At 45.2% G+C, this 19,047-nt stretch overlaps 1 protein-coding gene across 2 annotated transcripts in view; it reads left to right on the top strand.

The window, feature by feature from the left end:
• Window positions 1-208: 208 nt before the first annotated feature.
• RPS6KA3 (ribosomal protein S6 kinase A3) overlaps window positions 209-19,047 on the top strand; it is a 136,915-nt gene continuing 118,076 nt past the window's right edge. For both annotated transcript variants that reach the window (XM_039540503.1, XM_039540494.1), the window contains exons 1-2: window positions 209-512; window positions 14,328-14,384. In XM_039540503.1, the coding sequence (XP_039396437.1) occupies window positions 441-512; window positions 14,328-14,384 (129 nt within the window). In that variant the 5' untranslated portion in view covers window positions 209-440. The remainder of the gene's footprint in view (window positions 513-14,327; window positions 14,385-19,047) is intronic.

Genomic DNA, 19,047 nt, shown 5'->3' with positions numbered 1-19,047 from the left:
CGAACCTGAGGACGCGCTCGCCGCAGCGCCCCTGCTCGGCTACTGCCCCCACGCCGGCCCGGCCACACAACCTCCTGCACGCGCGCCCGGCTCCCCCGCCCCCAGCTACCTGCGGCTGCCGGGGATTGGCTGGCTCGGCCCCGCCCCCAGTTGCTGACGCGCGCCGCCTCGGTTTGACGGGCAGGTATGGCCCGGGCGCCATGTTGCGAGCGGAAGCGGGGAGTGAACGGCGCTGAGGCAGGGTAGCTCCGCCGGGCGGGAGACTGAGAGGAGACGGCGGCGGCGGCGGCGGCCAGAGCCGGGCAGGGCCCTTCGCTGGCCGGGGCGCCGCACCGCTACGCTCCCGCACTAGGGCTCCGCGCCCTGCCCTGGTCCTGGTCCCTCGCCCCGCGGGGGCGCCTGAAAGCGGAGCGCGGCGGCGGCGGCGCCGAGCCGGGACGATGCCGCTAGCGCAGCTGGCGGACCCCTGGCAGAAGATGGCTGTGGAGAGCGCGGCCGACAGCAGCACCGAGGTACGGGGGTCCCGCCGGGGGGGAGCGGAGCGGGGCAGGGAGACCCCCCCCGCCTCCTTCCACCGCGCTCCGGCAGCCCCAGCCCACGTTCCCCGGGGGGCGCCCTGCCCTTGAGAGGGGCCCCGGGGGGCAGCGAGCGCCAGGCGAGCCGAGGGGAAGCGGGGCTCGCGCGGCCCCCTGCCCCGCACTCCTGGGCCCGTGGGGAAGGGGCTGTAAGTAACCCCCGGCCTGCAGGACTACGGGCCGCCCCGGGCTGGGACGTGCTGTCCCGGGAGCCCCGCGTGGCCCCCCTCCCCCCACCAGGGTGGCTCTGTAACGATGGGCAGCGCGCTGGTCCCGGGGCTGGGCGAGCGAGGTGTCACGCAGCCCCCAAGTTTACGGGAAACTTCCCCTTGCGGTGTGCGCGGGTCGCTCGGCCGCGGGGGCTGCGGCGTGGGGAGCTGCCCGGTGACAATAGGTCAGGCGGAGGCCGGAGGGTGAGGGAGCCGCACGGGACTTTCCTCTCTCCCAGCAGCAACTGCTGCTGCTGCTGCTCGGGGCTATGCCCTGGTGTCTCGCTCCCTCCCTGGCCCGAGTGAGTCTCGGCTGCCTTGTCTGTAGTGACCGACCCCTACGCAGGGGGATCGGCCGGGACCCCACCACTTCCGGAGGAGGAGGGGGGTGTTGGCCTGCACCCTCTGGGAGGAGAATAACCTGCTTCTGCGCCGCTGAACGACTTGGCTGGTTTTGTTCCGTTCCGGTATCTGGTTACTGTCACCGCGAGTTCCCTCTTGCCGGAGTAGCCCAGCCTCCTCCAGACGCACTTCCCAGCCAGCGGACACAGAGTTGAGGGAAACTAGCTCCTAATAGGGCATCTCTGTAGAGCCGCATGACCCTGTGGCAGGCCAGGCAGGCGTATAAGAAGCCTGGCTTCACCTTACTTAATGTGTGTCCCCCACAACCTTGTTTTTTCCCCTCTCTTACTACTTTGCTGTTGGAAAAGGACCCTCACCCCTCCCATCCCAAAACGTCTTTATCTAAGCAGAGCTGGGTTGTGCCTGCAGTTCTTGCTGTTTCGCAAGCAGTTAGGATACCCGGGCTGCCTCATGTTGGTAACACTTGCTGTTGGGCCAGTTTTGGGGAACATCCATGCAATGCTGTGCAGTGTGGTTTCCTGCTGTTTGCAGTGAAGGGACAGTAGGATGTTGGTGTGGTATGACATCAGTGTCACAGTTCCATACGCATTTTTAGTTACTAGACTGAGTTGTTCCAAGTGCTGGTGAGGAGATTCAGATCCCTTTGTGTGGGGGTAGGGAAGATGATTGATTAGAGCTGTAGTCACTTCTAGTCACTTCCAGTTTTCATTAAATAAAGAACTGTGTGCTAATGTGGTTTGGACACCAGGTAATAAAGGCTTTCAAAGTTGTAATAACTTGAGAAACTTGCTTCCTGACCACCTGCCACTTAAAAGGAGACTGCAGATTAATTTGACCTCCAGTGAAGCAGTTCTGATATCGCAATCATTTAAAAATACCTACCATTCTTACAGTAGTTTTCTCACTAATCTTCAGAGTGGTAGTTCTAGGTGAAATAATTTTGGAAAGGAGAATAATTACTAAGAAGAGCAATTTAACACTTGTTCTAGGAGGACAAATATTTTTCCTTCCTGAGACTTATCCAGCATGACTGAATTTTTAACATCATGTGAACAGTATCACTTTAATTTCCTCTTCATGCTATGGATATTCTTTGTAATTAGGAAACATAGCAGCTAAATGCTCTGAATACTTTATAAGGAAGTCACCATACTAAATTCAAAAGGTGTTGCGTTGATGCATGTGTGTTACTAAATATGTAAGTTTCCATTATTCACTTGATTTCTCATTCTTCAAAATACTGTGTTTTGAGACTTTTAAAAAAAAATTTCAAAATGTATGCAGTCACTTCATAAAGAAAAGTTACGCACATAAACAAGGCTGTTCTGTGCTTACGTTATCATATGACATTTAAGTTATGTAGAAACACTACAAAAATATATAACTAAACCTACCTGAAGGGTTTACAGTGTAAAGTCCAATCCTAACAAATACTTATGCCCATGCTGTGCTTCACATATGGGTATAATCCCAAATTATTTCAGGTTTGCTTCTTAGATAGGACACAGATAATCATTGCTGCTTTGTTAGTGAATGTTCATACTGTACAGGTACCTCTGTTTTTTGGTTTATTTTAGTAAACATTTGTTTTGGAACAGACTTAGACTACTAAGTTACTACAGTAGAACCTCAGAGTTACAAACGGTTTGGGAATGGAGATTGTTCGTAACTCTGAACAAAGCGTTATGGTTCTTTCAAAAGTTTACAAGTGAACATTGACTTAATACAGCTTTGAAACTTTACTATGCAGAAGAAAAATGCTGTTTTTGACCATCTTAATTTAAATGTAACAAAGCATAGAAACAGTGTTTGTACCTTGTCAAATCTTTTTTTAAACTTTCCCTTTTTAGTAATAGTTTACGTTTAACACAGTACAGTACTGTATTTCTTTTTCTTTCTTTCTTTTTTTTTTGTGTCTCTGCTGCTGCCTGAATGCATACTTCCGGTTTCAAATGAAGTCTGTGGTTGGCGGGTCAGTTCATAACTCTGGTGGCTCTAACTCTGAGGTTCTACTGTATGAAGAAAAAATATAAATATTTGATTATTGAATTTATATTTTTAAAAAGAACCTAAGTGATGTAGGTGCCCAAAGCCTGTCAAAATTCGGTGGCAGTTAGGTGTCCAGCTTCCGTAAATTACTTTGGCCGGATCACAAAAGAAGAAAATAGAGTTGAATATAAAGGTTGTTTGCCTGAAAGCTGTCTCTTTCAAAATAGTCAGTTTTTAGATCAAGTACCTAAACAAATCGCTTAAATACTTAACCATATATTTAATTTACACGAGTTAGCCTTATTAGCAGCACTGCAATCTCTTGACTACAGTCACATCCCTATGGGAGGTCTCTGTGTCTTCATGGAGTCCTTTTATGACTTCTTCTCCATAGCTATACGTTGGCTGTCATCTGCAGCTTTTGTAAATCATGTACATTTACTATGTTTGCCATAGGTATTCACTAAGGACTTGTCCACACTGTGATGCTGCAGTGCAGACCATGAAGGTATGAACTGCAGAGTGCACCACAGTTTTACCATGTAACAGCCCCATGTGGATGCAACTGGTGTGAACTGAAAGGTATATAGTTTGCATTAACATAGTCCTCTTTCAAACAGTTAGATCGCAACACTTTGTGTTCTGCATTTCGTACATCTGTACTCCACACTGTGAGGCAGTATAGACGTAGCCTTACTACTTAATGCAGCCCTAAGGAAATCATAAGTTGTTGTAGCAAACCTTGTTTTTACTTCAAGTTATACCAATGTTGGGGGTTGATAGATATTTTTTCTGTGAGGGAAATGAAGTGCCAAGCAAACTGGTAAAAACATAAATCCATACAATTATTAAAGTTGAACAAGAGGGCATTTGATTCACTGTATGTTTCTACAGTACCCAAAAAAACAGAGAAATCCTGAATGAGCTCTTGGGGCATTAGTGTAATGTAAAGCATTTTGGACTAGTTTGTGTTAATGATGTTACATAAAAGAAAGTTATATTATATATAGTGCTTGAGGGAATATCCAAAGTGTAAATCAAGCTCTAGTAAAGCCAGTGGAACTATACTGATTTACATCAGCTTAGGTTCTTGCCCTACATCCTTAATCAGCATCTATGTCCCATGCTGAGCATATACTGTATGTTATGTAACCATGCACAAGACATGTTGGCTAAGAGTTTCAAATATTGGAGTCTTAATGTTAGGCTCCTAAATTTATATTTAAGCACCTGAACAAGCAGCCTGTTTTTTCAAAAGTGTTGCACTTCCATGGACTCCCATTAACATTGGGCAATGGGTTTGGGAGCCTAACTTTCAGCACTTAGTTTTGAAAGTCTTGCCCATCACTTTAGAGATTGTTTAAAAGCAAGATATTTTATACTCATTTTTTCACTTACCTGCTGAATCCAGGATTATCTTGTTCTTGTGGCAGTCAATGGGACATTACTACTATTTAAATGACTGGGATGAAGAGGAATGTCAGTGAATGATGTTGATGCATAAAAACATATCTAACAAGGGGCGGCATTGATACTTATGACCCCATTCTTGCTAATACTTACACACATGCATAACTTTTAAGTACATGAATAGTTGACCCAAAGTCGAAAGTTAAGTGAATGCATAAGTGTTGGCAAGATTGCACCTGTTCTTTGCCACCTGCAGTCATAATGTTCCAGTTGTGATTACTTCTGTACTTATTTTGTATATCAGCCCTTGGAATATGACATACTTCTGGGGAATAAGCCACAAGAACAAATAACACATTTGCAACAATCCTTTACATAATAAAAACAGTGAAGGAAGTACTGAAAACATAAGCAGGGTTGTCTAAACAGAATGTATCAATGGATATTGAAAGTTACTCAACTCTTTACCACCACTCCATTGTACGGAAGAATTTCATCACAAAAGAGTTCTTTATCACTTCTTCTAAAGTATTTATCTATTCTAATGCAATATTGCTTGGAGTTTGCTTACTTTTGTAATTTTATGACACATGAAATTTTTAGTGTAGTTTTATTATAATAAAGCATTCTCAACTGATTCTTATCCATAATATGTAATACACCTTGTATTTCAAAGACTGCTGTACAGGAGAGGCTCATGGATTTTCATGATTACATCAGTAAAACATGTCACATCCATGTGAATGACACATACGAAACCTGCCGTCCTTTTAGTACTTACTGCCAGTGATTTCATATTGGTAGCTCTAAACTTGTGAATGTTTTGCTGCCCTAGGGCGCAAGTAACATTTCTCATCACAGCTACGTACCTAAGAGACTAGAACTGGGATTCCATGCGGGAGTGGAAGGCAGATTGAATGGGGAACTGGGACTGGCTGGAAAAGGAGACTGTAACTGACTAAATGAGAAAGGAAATGGGATGAGGAGCTTTGGGTGGTGAAGAGACAGGAGGGGGGACAGAGACTAGTGAGAAGGGGTTGGGGGGGAAAACAGGCAGAATAATCTGTACCCACTATAGAACACTTCTCTCCAGAGCCGGGAATGGGACCCAGGACTCCTGAGTCTCACCATTCCCTCTACTGTCAGCACTTGTGTGAAGCCCACTGGCTTCCCTGCCACCACCCTCACCACACTGGATTGCATTTCTTAGTTCTTGTTTCAGTGTCCGAGATGAAAAATTATAGTCCTGAGATTTGCTGTATCCCTGGGCTAGTGACAAAATTATAATGTTCAACTGAGGAGTTAGTGACATATTTGCATACTGTGTAAAACTACAAACAATATACTACTGAAGTCTGAGAGTCTCTGCTTTCCAATAGTGTGCAGCATTATTTTTTGTTCTTAGTGGACTATAAAGCTACATTATTCTGATTGTTATCTCATATGGGCTAGGATGAATACATAGCTTTCCTAACAGTAGCTCTAGCAACAGTATCAATTACTGATATAATAAAAAGGATCGTTTCATTCTGCTCTTCCAGCTGCAGTAGAATGTACAGGGACAACAGTAGAGGTGCAATCCTCCTTTGCCAAGAATCTTACTCAGCAGCTTTTAAACGTGAAAAATTCTAAATACGCCACAGGCACCTTAAATGTCTCTTGAATAGAGCTTTTCTGAAGGATGATTCTTCATATCCTTCAAGCAGAGGATGAAAACCCTATGCCATTGAAACAAAAATATAGACACCAGTATTGATGGTTAGCACAGCAACGTGAATTCTCTGTTCATAAGGCTTTCAACATCTCAATATTCCATAGGTTCCAAGACCAGAGAGGACCAAAGTGATCACATTGTTTGTCTTCCTGTATAACACAAGCCTTAGAACTTCCCCAGAATAATTCCTAGGGTATATCTTTAAGAAAAACATCCAGTTTTGATTTAAACATTATCAGTGATGGGGAAGTTATTCCAGTGATTAGTTACCCTCACTGTTAAAAAATCTATCCCTTATTTCCGGTCTGAAGTTGTCTAGCTTCAGCTTCTAGCCATTGGATTGTTAAACCTTTCTCTGTTGGACTGAAGAGCTCATTATTACATATTTATTCCTCCTGTGTATGTACTTGTAGACTAAAACGACGCGGAGTCCTTGTGGCACCTTAGAGACTAACAAATTTATTTGGGCATAAGCTTTCGTGGGCTAAAACCCACTTCATCAGAGTGGAAAATACATTAGGCAGGTATAAATACACAGCACATTAAAAAATGGGAGTTGCCTTACCAAGTAAGGGGTCAGTGTTAACGAGCCAATTTAATTAAGGTGGAAGTGGCCGATTCTCAACAGTTGACAAGAAGGGGTGAATACCGAGGGAGGGAAAAATCACTTTTGTAGTGCTAATGAGGCCAATGCAATCAAGTTGGCCCATTTCAAACAGTTGACAAAGAAGGTCTGAGTATCAGCAGAGGGAAATTACTGTTTGTAGTGACCATCCACTCCCAGTCTTTATTCAGGCCTAATTTGATTGTGTCCAGTTTGCAAATTAATTCCAGTTCTGCAATTTCTCGTTGGAGTCTGTTTTTGATTTTTTGTTGTTGTTGTTGAAGAATTGCCACTTTTAAGTCTGTTACTGAGTGTCCAGGGAGATTGACGTGTTCTCAGACTGGTTTTTTAATGTTGTAATTCTTGATGTCTGATTTGTGTCCATTTATTTATTATTTTGCGTAGAGACTGTCCAGTTTGCCAATGTACATGGCAGAGGGGTATTGCTGGCACACAATGGCATAGACACCTCTACCCCAATATAACACTGTCCTCAGGAGCCAAAAAATCTTACCACGTTATAGGTGAAACAGCGTTATATCGAACTTGCTTTGATCAACTGGAGCGCACAGCCCCTCCCCCCCACTCCCAGAGCGCTGCTTTACTGCGTTATATCCGAATTCGTGCAGGTGAACGAGCCCCTGATGGTGTGGCTGATGTGGTTAGGTCCTATGATTTTGTCCCTCGAATAGATATGCGGACAGATTGGCAACAGGGTTTGTTGCAGGGATTGGTTCCTGGGTTAGTATTTTTGTTGTGTGGTGTGTAGTTGCTGGTGAGTATTTGCTTCAGGTTGAGGGGCTGTCCGTAAGCGAGGACTGGCCTGTCTCCCAAGGCCTGTGAGAGTGAGGGATCGTCCTTCAGGATAGGTTGTAGATCCTTGATCATGCGCTGGAGAGGTTTTAGTTGGGGGCTATAGGTGACGGCTAGGGACATTCCGTTACTTTCTTTGTTGAGCCCGTCCTGTAGTAGATGACTTCTGGGTACTCTTCTGGCTCTGTCAATCTGTTTCTTCACTTCACCAGGTGGGTATTGTAGTTTAAAGACTGTAATAAAGTCACTCCTTAAGCTTTTCTTTAAGATCAATAGATTGAGCTCCTTTAGTCGATCTCTATAAGGCATGTTTTCTAATCTTTTAATCATTCTCATGGTTCTTCTGTGAACACTGTCCAGTTTATCAGCATCCTTCTTAAATTATGGCTACAGAACTGGACACAGTATTCCAGCAGCAGTCGCACCAGTGCCAAATACAGAGATGAAATAACCTCTCTGCTCCTACTCAAGATTTCCCTATTTGTGGATCCCAGGATCACATTAGCTCTTCTGGCCTCAGTGTCGCACTGAGAGCTCATGTTCAGCTAATTATTCACTCCCCTCTGCCCCGCAATTCTTTTTCAGAGTCACTGCTGACTTAGTGACCTGTCCTCTTCATTATTTACCTTTCCCCCAATTTTTGTGTCATCTGCCAGCTTTATCAGTGATGTTATATTTTCTCTCGGGTAATTGATAAAAATATTAACTACGGCCAAGAACCAACCTCTGCAGGACCCCACTAAAAACACAGCCACTCGGTGACTCCCTGGTTACAGTTACATTTTTAGGCCAGTTAGCCAGCTTTTAGTCTCTTTAGTGTGTGCTGTTAATTTTATATTTTAGTTTTTTAAATCAAAATAAGGTAATAAAAAGACCATGCATTTCAGTCATTCTGTGTCCTAGCAGGTCAGCAAGGAGACCAACCTCTTCTTTGACCTATGTTCTCTTTCTCTAGGCGCTTGCACCAGATAGGCTTTGTGGAAACTGCAAACAAAGGTACAATATTTCCCATCAAGCCTGGTGTGAGGGATGAGCCTTACCTAGAAGTTCTTATTAACAAAAAGGCAATATGGTAATCCCTGCCCCTGAACATTTTTCTCTCTAGGTCAAACCTGTCTCTTGGCATCTTAATCTAGGCTGGCAGCATATACCATGGCTTGCTCATGCTCTGGCCAGGGAATGGAAGGAGGGAGAACATAGTTTAAAGGACTGAATTAGCAAATGACTATAATTATAATGAGAACATGACTAAAAGAGCCCCCCACTCATCTTGATTTTTAGGAGCTCTCCTTCTCAAGAACTGTAAATGATCAGCTTTTCAAAATCCATGCGATGGGCTGATCTTCTCAGGGGTGTCCTTTTATTCCTCACCCTTTTTCAGCTCTTCTGAGACACACTATTTTGATTTCCTGAGAAGAGAGCATCCCCAAAAAACTTTAAAGATCATGCTTGCCTCCTAGCACTTAATCCTTCACCTCTTCATACAAACAGTAAAAACCTCAGCAAAGAATGTCATTGAGTTTTAATCGGTTATTTAAACAGGTCAAGTTTTGCAGTATATGGGAAGCAGACACAGTCTCAGCAGTTTGTCCACAGAGGTTAATCAGATAATTCTGAAGATGCTCATTTCCTATGTTGGATACCCACCGTTGTAAGCCGTGTGCTTTGTCAGTTTACTTACTGCTGTTAATGTTTTTAAAAGCTTTACAATTGTGTGTGTTACTTTGCAATAATATGGTCCATAGAGACAACCCCCCCACACACACACACACAATTATTCATACTGCCTTTAAGTTTCTGTTTTCTAATAGATTATTGAATTGAATTGGGACAAAATACAACATGGTTTTACAAAAGGTAGATCGTGCCAAACCAACCCGATCTCCTTCTTTGAGAGGGTAACAGATTTTTTAGACAAAGGAAATGCAGTGGATCTAATTTACTTCGATTTCAGTAAGGCATTTGATACGGTTCCACATGGGGAATTATTAGCTAAATTGGAAAAGATGGGGCTCAATATGAAAATTGAAAGGTGGATAAGGAACTGGTTAAAGGGGAGACTACGATGGGTCGTACTGAAAGGTGAACTGTGAGGCTGGAGGGAGGTTACTAGTGGAGTTCCTCAGGGATCGGTTTTGAGACCAGTCTTACCGTATTTATCGGCGTATAACACGCACAGGCGTATAACACGCACCTTCATTTTTTTTTTAAAAAAAAAAAAAAAAAAAAAAAATTTCAAATAAAAAAAGACTTAAAGCAAAAATAGGGTAGCTCAGTTTTATTAAATATTTTTACAAAAGTTTACTCAGAAATCGCTACTATCTGGAAAACCAAGAAACTCTCATTCTTCTTCTTCCCCATCCAAAGCATTATATGCCATTTTTTTTTAAAGATTTGATAATAATATCTTCTTTAACTTTGGGAGGGGGGGCGGGCGGGCCGCGCCGGCGCGGAGGGGGGGGGGGCCGGGCCGGGGGGGGGGGGGGGGGGGGGGGGCGCGCCGGCCGCGCCCGGGAGGGGGGGGGGGGGGGCCGCCGGGAGGGGGGGGAGGGATCTCGGGGGGGGGGGGGGGAGGGGGGGGGGCCGGGCCGCGGGGCCGCTGGCGAGGGTGGGGCGGGGGGGGGGGGGGCGGGGGGGGGGCGGAGGGGCGGGGGGGGGGGGGGGGGGGGGGCGGGCCGGGGGGGGGGGGGGCGGGGCGCGGGGGGCCGGGCGGCGGGGGGGGGGGGGGGGGGCTGCGTCGGGGGGGGTGGGGTCCGGGACCGGGGGGGGGGGGGGCGGGCGGGGGCCGGGGGGGGGGGGGGGGGGGGCGGGGGGGGGGGGCCGGGGGGCCGGGGGGGGGGGGGGGGGCGGCTGTTGGGGGGGGGGGGCTCGGGGGGGGGGGCCCCGGGGGGGGGGGCCGGGGGGGGGGGGGGGGCCGGGGGCCGGGGGGGCGGGGCGGGCCGCGCGGCGGAGGGGGCGGGGGCGGGCCCGGCGGGCTCGGGCCGGCCGGGGGGAGGGCGGGGGGGCGGGGGGGGGGCAGGGGCGGCGGCCTGCGGGGGGGGGGGGCTCGCGGGGGGGGGGAGGGGGCGGGGGGGGGGCGGGGGGGGGGGGGGGGCTGGGGCGGGGGGGTGGGGGGCAGGGGCGCCCGCTGAGAGCGCGCGGACGCGCGCCCATTTTCTTTTTGGGCTATTTGAAGGGGAGAATAGCCTAATATAGATAATACGTATATATCATTTTACATCATTTGCCCCTATTTTCAGGGAAAATTCTATTTAATCTTTTTATTACTGACCTTGGCACAAAAAGTGGGAATGTGCTAATAAAGTTTGCGGATGATACGAAGCTGGGAGGTATTGCCAATACAAAGAAGGACCGGGGTATCATACAGGAAGATCTGGATGACCCTGTAAACTGGAGTAATAGGATGAAATTTTATAGTGAAAAGTGCAAGATTATGCATTTAGGGATTAATAACAAGAATTTTTGTTATAAACTGGGGAGACATCAGTTGGAAGTAACAGAGGAGGAGAAGGAACTCAGAGTATTGGTTGATCACAGGATGACTATGAGCCGCCAATGTGATATGGCTGTGAAAAAAGTTAATGCAGTCTTGGGGTGCATCAGGTGAGGTATTTCCTGTAGAGATAAGGCGGTGTTAGTACCATTATACAAGGCACTGGTGAGACCTCATCTGGAATATTGTGTGCAGTTCTGGTCTCCCATGTTTAAGAAGGATGAATTCAAACTGGAACAGGTACAGAGAAGGGCTACTAGGATGCTACGAGTTTTAAAACCTGTCTTATGAAAGGAGACTCAAAAAGCTTGGCTTGTTTAGCCTAACCAAAAGAAGGCTGAAGGGAGATATGATTGCTCTCTACAAATATATCAGAGGAATAAATACCAAGGAGGGAAAGAAATTATTTAAGCTCAGTACCAATGTGGACACAAGAACAAATGGATATAAACTGGCCATCAGGACGTTTAGACTTGAAATTAGACAAAGGTTTCTAACCATCAGAGGAATGAAGTTCTGGAACAGCCTTCCAAGGGGAGTAGTGGGGGCAAAAGACATATCAAGCGTTGTCTTGGAGCTAGATAAGTTTATGAAGGGGATGGTATGGTGGGATAGCCTAATTTTGGCAATTAATTGGTCTTTGACTATTAGCGGTAAATATGCCCAATGGTCTGTGATGGGATGTTAGATGTGGTGGGATCTGAGTTACTATAGAGAATTCTTTCCTGGGTATCTGTCTGGTGACTCTTGCCCACATGCTCAGGGTTTAGCTGATCACCATATTTGAGGTCGGGAAGGAATTTTCCTCCAGGGCAGATTGGCAGAGGCCCTGGGGTTTTTTTGCCTTCCTCTGCAGCATTGGGCATGGGTCACTTGCTGGAGGATTCTCTGCACCTTGAGGTCTTTAAACCATGATTTGAGGACTTCAGTAACTCAGACATAGGTTAGGGGTTTGATACAGGAGTGGGTGGGTGAGAGTCTGTGGGCTGCGTTATGCAGGAGGTCAGACTAGACTATCATAATGGTCCCTTCTGACCTTAAAGTCTGTGATTCTATGACTTGTAGATAATTATCAAGCAGTTTGATCAAATGAATATTAATTTAGCAGCAGAGTATCTCAGATAATTACCCCATATCATCTTGGTCAGATAATTGCTTAACATAACTGGAGAAGGGCTCCTAGGAAACAACAAATACACTGACATTCTCTGAATACATTGATGAAATCTGTGGGTATCTACCAGGTCTGCTGTACCCATTTCATAGAGTCCACACAGCTTCATGTTCTGACATTCCACATCCTTGCTGAGAACGGCATAAATCTAATCTGTTGTGTCTGTCTTTGAGCCAAAGTCATGTAGTGGGAAACTTAAGAGAATAGAGGGTCATCTGAGACTCAAAGACCCGTTATGTTTGGCATAATCAAATACTAGAATCCAGAAGGGAAACTTCATAAGAGGCAGATTGTCCTCACAACACACATTTCATCCAGAGTAATGCTTGAAAGAACTACTAAACAACTTGCTAGTTGAGGGAACATACGAATGGTCAGACCAAAGGTCCATCAAGCCCAATATCTTCTCTTCCGACCGTGGCCCATGCCATGTGGTTCAGAGGGAATGAACAAAACAGGTAATCATCAAGTGATCCATCCGCTGTTGCCCATTCCTAGCTTCTGGCAAACAGAGGCTAGGGACACAATTCCTGCCCATCCTGGCTAATAGCCATTGAAGGACCTATCCTGCATGAATTTATCTAGTTCTTTTTGGAACCCTGTTATAGTCTTGGCCTTCTGTTATAGCCTTTGCCTTCACAATATCCTTTGGCAAGGAGTACCCACAAATTGACACTGCATTGTGTGAAGAAATACTTCCTTTTGTTTGTTTTAAACCTACTGCCTATTAATTTTGTTTGGTGACCCCTAGTTCTTTTGTTATGAATAAAGGACTATATCTAATGGCCAGAAAAAGTTCTAGACAAATAAGGCAAAGGATCCATCAGTAAGTTTGGCATCATAATCCTAATGGTAAACTTAGCCCTGAAAAACAGAACAGTGAGAGCTGGAATTTCTAGTAGATGGCAGTCGGTGGATCCTGCTTGATAGCTTGTATCTTCTGCCTTTGAGTGGCATAGATGTCTGTCAAAGTTTGAAGCATTTCTCTAGCCCCGCTGTCATTTTCCCTTTTCAGAACCTTCTGGCAGCAGTGAAAGGAAAGGTCTCCTCAATTCCTTAACCCCCTCCAAAGTATCCTGGCAGCTGTGTGGCATTGGGGAAAGGAAGGGGATCTGCCACTTCATTCTTCACCTGTTTTTTTGTCTTTTGTTTTTGTTTTTTTTTTGCAGGGGGTATATTAGTTAGAAGGAAGAGGAGTTATCACACTTTAACTCCAATACCTGCTTCTGCTTTGGGCTTTCTCCAGCAGCATAAAATAACATGTTTTTGATGGTTTTGCAGCTGGTCAGAGAGTTCTGAACAACAGAATCATTTTTAGTTTCAATCTATTGCTGCTTCATAAGTAACAGAGACACTAGAGCTGTCTACAAGAGAACTGAAAATAATGAATCAACCCCTTTCTAACTATGTCCAGTGACCAAGATGAGCAGCAGTATAATGAAAACTGTGTTGCACTTAATATAAAGAGATAAATTGGTTGCATATGCTCTTGAAAGTGTGAAGTGTTAATAAGCAGGACCATGACCTTCAAGCCTGACCATAATTGTCCCATTAAAAAAAAAACACACATGAATTTATCCATTCCTGCTTGTGGCTTTTTATTACTACAATCTAAACTGCAACAATAATTGTTATTTTGTGGAATCTTTGACAGTGATGATAATGGTTTGATACATGTGGTTGGTCTTGGGAAAAGGAGTTTTATTTCTGCTGAATAACTCCCATTGTGGGACTCATTTGGACTAGTGGTATACTATATGAGGACTGAAGTTTGGGTGTTGCTCTGTGCTATCCACAATATGCTTACCTTTTGCAAGGGGGATCACCTTGTATCACACAGTTGAACTTTTCTGTGTTTTAGGGACTAACATACTCATAATGCTATAGTGATGGGAGTCATGTAAGCACCCAAACAAATGTTTTTCTACTTTTTAACTGAATTCAACCAGTTTAATAACTTGCTATTTGCTATGTTTATTGTAGAATGGGCAGCAAATTATGGATGAACCTATGGGAGAAGAAGAGATTAATCAGCAAAATGTAAGTAAAAGATTTCAAATGTAAGCATGTATAGCTTTATTTTGTGGTACATTGTTATAGGTCACTCAAAGACTAAGGGCTGGCTATAACTCTCATAGGTTAAGCCCTGTATTCATTAGACCTAAATTGTTTGTCATGGATCTATATTTTTGAGGAAAAGCTCTCTTCCTCGCTGACCCACTGGTTCAGTACAGTATCCCTTGTGTTTATTTCAGTACTTAATTCAGCTTTTTGTACAGTGCTCACAATATTTTTAGCGTGATGCAGGTTTCTCTGTGAAAGGCACAAAGTTGTATCTTGTAAAAGTCAGGGGAAAACCAGTTGCTCTGACAACTGGGAAGGGCACAGATGTGTCATTTGGTACTAGGTGGCTTTTGGTAATAGGGAAGGGATGCATTTCTTTCCCCCCCCTTTTTGGACAGAGGCAAAGGTGATGTTGACTTTAGAAAGGGAGATAGAATCCAGGAATTCACCTGTCACCCGAGAAATTCTGAAAACTATCCACCATACATTACTCATTATACCCAGCGTCAGTGAATCAAGCACAACAGCTGTTTTCTGCTAAAATGATTATCAGTGCAGTAGTTAAGAATGTTGATGGTGTCAGTAGGTTGCAGAGATTGACATTGAGCTAGTCGGCGCAGATTACAGCATCAGTTAATATCCAGATTGCGAACAAAAAATTCAAGTGATGGTCCACACAAATTCCACTGTTGATGTACATGTGCATGTGAGATCAGATTCTTTTTGGCTAGAAGTGACTATCAGGCCTTGTCTGCATTCTAAGTGCATTTGCAGCCCCACCTGGGGGCATAAAAGATAGAGCAGGCCCAGCCAACCCTCAGTTCTTACTGCCTTGGCTGTGAGATCAAACCATTGGCCATGTTCCCTTACCGTGTGCACCATGCCAATTAGGTTATCTTGGTTATTAGTTGTATTGGTATTAGTTAACATAATTAAGTTTCCTTTTGCCCATTGGCCTGTACAACCTTTTTATTTATTTAGCATATGTGCCCTTGTTGCCAAGAAGGCTAATGGCATTTTGGGTTGTATAAGTAGGGGCATTTCCAGCAGATCAAGGGATGTGATCATTCCCCTCTACTCAGCACTGGTGAGGCCTCATTTGGAGTACTGTGTCCAGTTTTGGGCCCCACACTACAAGAAGGATGTGGATAAATTGGAGAGAGTCCAGCGGAGGGCAACAAAAATGATTAGGGGGCTGGAGCACATGACTTATGAGGAAAGGCTGAGGGAACTGGGATTGTTTAGTCTGCAGAAGAGAAGAATGAGGGGGGATTTGATAGCTGCTTTCAACTACCTGAAAGGGGGTTCCAAAGAGGATGGATCTAGACTGTTCTCAGTGGTAGAAGATGACAGAACAAGGAGTAATGGTCTCAAGTTGCAGAGGGGGAGGTTTAGGTTGGATATTAGGAAAAACTTTTTCACTAGTAGGGTGGTGAAGAACTGGAATGGGTTACCTAGGGAGGTAGTGGAATCTCCTTCCTTAGAGGTTTTTAAGGTCAGGCTTGACAAAGCCCTGGCTGGGATGATTTAGTTGGGTTTGGTCCTGGTTTGAGCAGGGGGTTGGACTAGATGACCTCCTGAGGTCCCTTCCAACCCTGAGATTCTATGATTCTATGATTTAGACAATAAGTTTCTGTTAGCCTAGCCACCCTCTCCCTCCGTCATTCAGGGGCACTGGGATCATGGCAGAAGCCAAGAAACCAGGATTTAAGACATCTCTGATGTGACATTTCCTTACGCATCAAAAATGGTCACTCTTAATGCCTGATATGTTGTGGGGAAAGACACATTCTTGGATATTGTTCTGTGTGGTGGTCTTTCTCCAAGCCCACCCAGAGAACAAGGGCAATGAGGCTGAAACTTTTCCTCCTGGAGAAGTCAATGCAAGCTGCAAAGTAATGGAGATTTTTGGAGAGCCTCAACATGCAAGTTAGTTGGTCTGTCTGTGACCTGGTGAGCTGTGACACTCCCAAGCTTCTGGCCTGCTTCGTCTCAGAGGCCTCATTCATTTACCACTATGTCGGTATCAACATTTGTCAGAGGCAGAAAGGAGCACTGCTCCAAAGGCATGCTTATACTTAGGTTGCCTTCCATGGCATTTAGCAAGAGGCAGAAGAGTCACCTTGACTTGTGCAAACTCAGTGAAAGGTCTTAAGATTGAGAAGCCCCGTACATATACTCTGTTACTGACATTTAAAGTAGCTCACTCAGTACCCTCTTCATCTAAGGACAGTGCTGCCCCTGGTATCAGCCCCTCAGCACCAACCCCAGCACCAATGACCTTGGTACCTGGTGCCTTTGCACCAACTGCATCCTCAGCGTTAACTAACCTTGGTACTAACTAGCTTTACGGTACAGTAACTCCTCACTTAAAGTCATCCCAATTAACGTTGTTTTGTTCCTGATCAATTAGAGAACATGCTTGTTTAAAGTTGTGCAATGCTCCCTTATAAGGTTGTTTGGCAGCCACCTACTTTGTCCGCTGCTTGCAGAAAGAGCATCCCGTTGGAGCTAGCTGGTGGGGGTTTGGAACCAGGGTGGACTGGCAGCCCCCCATCACCTCTCCGTTCCCCTAAGTTCTCTATGTGGCAGTTGCCCAGCAGGCTATCAGTTGCCTGGCACTTCAGCTGTCCCTCTCCCCACTGCCATGAGCTTCTCCTGGGATCTTCCTGCTTGCTGTGCAAGGGATGGGAGGGGCAGGGAAGAGGGGTGCTAATGTCAGGGTGTCCCCCCCGCCCCTGAGCCCCACTCCTGCACCCCATCTCCACAGAGCGGGGGAGTGGGCCAGAACAGGACTCGGGACAGAGGGAGTTTGGTGACAGCAGCTGCTGGCTCAACTTGCTTATCTAATTAAAAAGGCAATGTACTTAGAGTGGGGTCAGTGTACTTAAAGGTCTCTCTCACACAAGGTGTGTGTCTCTGTCTCTCTCCGCCATGCTGTCTTGCCTTCCTCCATTCGTGCTGCCTTGTAGAGTGTGAGACTACATTAAGAACAATGTGTTAACCCTTGAGGGTTCAGCTGAGTGCTAGTTTATCATTTAGCAGTAAAGCATTTCCTGGTAAATATCCCACCCTCTGACTTCACCACCTCAACCAAGCTTCACAATCATTTCTGTGTACAGTATTAAATTGTTTAAAACTTATACTCTGTGTGTGTGTGTGTGTGTGTGTGTGTGTGTGTGTGTGTATGTATATATATATATATATATATATATATATATACATACACACGTTATCAGGGAGCATTTCGCCAGAGAAAATAACCTAACCCCCCAAATTACATTAATGCTTATGGGGAAATTGGATTTGCTTAATATGGTTTCACTTAAAGTAGCATTTTTCAGGAACGCAACTGCAATGTTAAACAAGGAGTTACTGTACCCAACGCATTTGTACCGACCACCTTGACACCAAAACAATATGCAGTACTGGGTGACGTCTCAGTAGACCTGGGCCTGACATCCCCTCTACTGGAGAGACTTAAATAAGTCAATAGTAAGCATCCTGCTGATTCAGATACCTATTCCTGAATTTTTTCCTTCCAACCATGGAAATAAATTAAACAAACAAGCTAAGACAAACAAGTTTGTTTACATTTATGGAAGATAACACTACCCGCTTCTTATTTACAATGTCACCTGAAAGTGAGAACAGGCGTTCACATGGCTTGGTGTAGCTGACGTTGCAAGGTATTTACATGCCAGCTATGCTAAACATTTGTATGTCCCTTCATGCATCAGCCACCATTCCAGAGCTTCCACGCTGATGACACTTGTTAAACAATGGGTTAATTAAATTTGTGACTGTACTCCTTGGGGAAGAATTGTATGTCTCCTGCTCTATGGTTTTACCCACATTCTGCCATATATTTCATGATAAAGAAATTGCACTTATATGAGGTGAATTGAAAAATACTATTTCTTTAGTTTATCTTTTTTACAGTGCAAATATTTGTAATAAAAAATAATATAAAGTGAGCACTGTACATTTTGTATTCTGTTTATAATTAAAATCAATATATTTGAAAATGTAGAAAACATCCAAAAATATTTCTAAAATGGTATTCTGTTATTGTCTAACAGCGCGATTAAAACTGAGATTAATCACAATTATTTTTTTAGTCTCATGATTAATTATGATTAATTTTTTTAATCATTTGACAACTTAAAATTAAGGCCATCTTTAGGTTTCATCTGAGAAATGGGGCAGTGTGACATATTCTTCATAGAGATATTGTTGTGATTTGAATATTGCATAACTAAGATGTTTTATGCAAGATGGGTCATGTGAGATCATTGGAAAGGTTACGATTTACTGAATGTGTCCCACTGAGCCTGCCCATTCCACCAGCCTGGGCTGCCTCACCATGTCCTGCTGTGCCAGGCCTTCAAGCCTCCTCTAGAGCACTCCGGTAGGGCCACACCTAGCTGCAAAAAGACACACACTAAGCAGGGCCGCCCAGAGGGGGGGGCAAAGGGGGCAATTTGCCCTGGGCTCCGCAGGGGCCCCCAAGAGAAGAGCGGAGGCTCCCGCCTCCGCCCCTCTCCTGGAGCCTCAGCGCATCAAGCGCCGAGACTCCGGCCGAGCCCCTGAGCCGCCCGATCCACGTGGTGAGCGGGCGGGGCTGGGAGCTCACGGG

This window comes from Mauremys reevesii, linkage group 1 (assembly GCF_016161935.1).
Source record: "Mauremys reevesii isolate NIE-2019 linkage group 1, ASM1616193v1, whole genome shotgun sequence".
NCBI classification, from domain to species: Eukaryota; Metazoa; Chordata; order Testudines; family Geoemydidae; genus Mauremys; species Mauremys reevesii.
The sequence above is the reverse complement of the archived record's forward strand: the minus strand, read 5'-3'. Positions and strand labels throughout refer to the sequence as shown.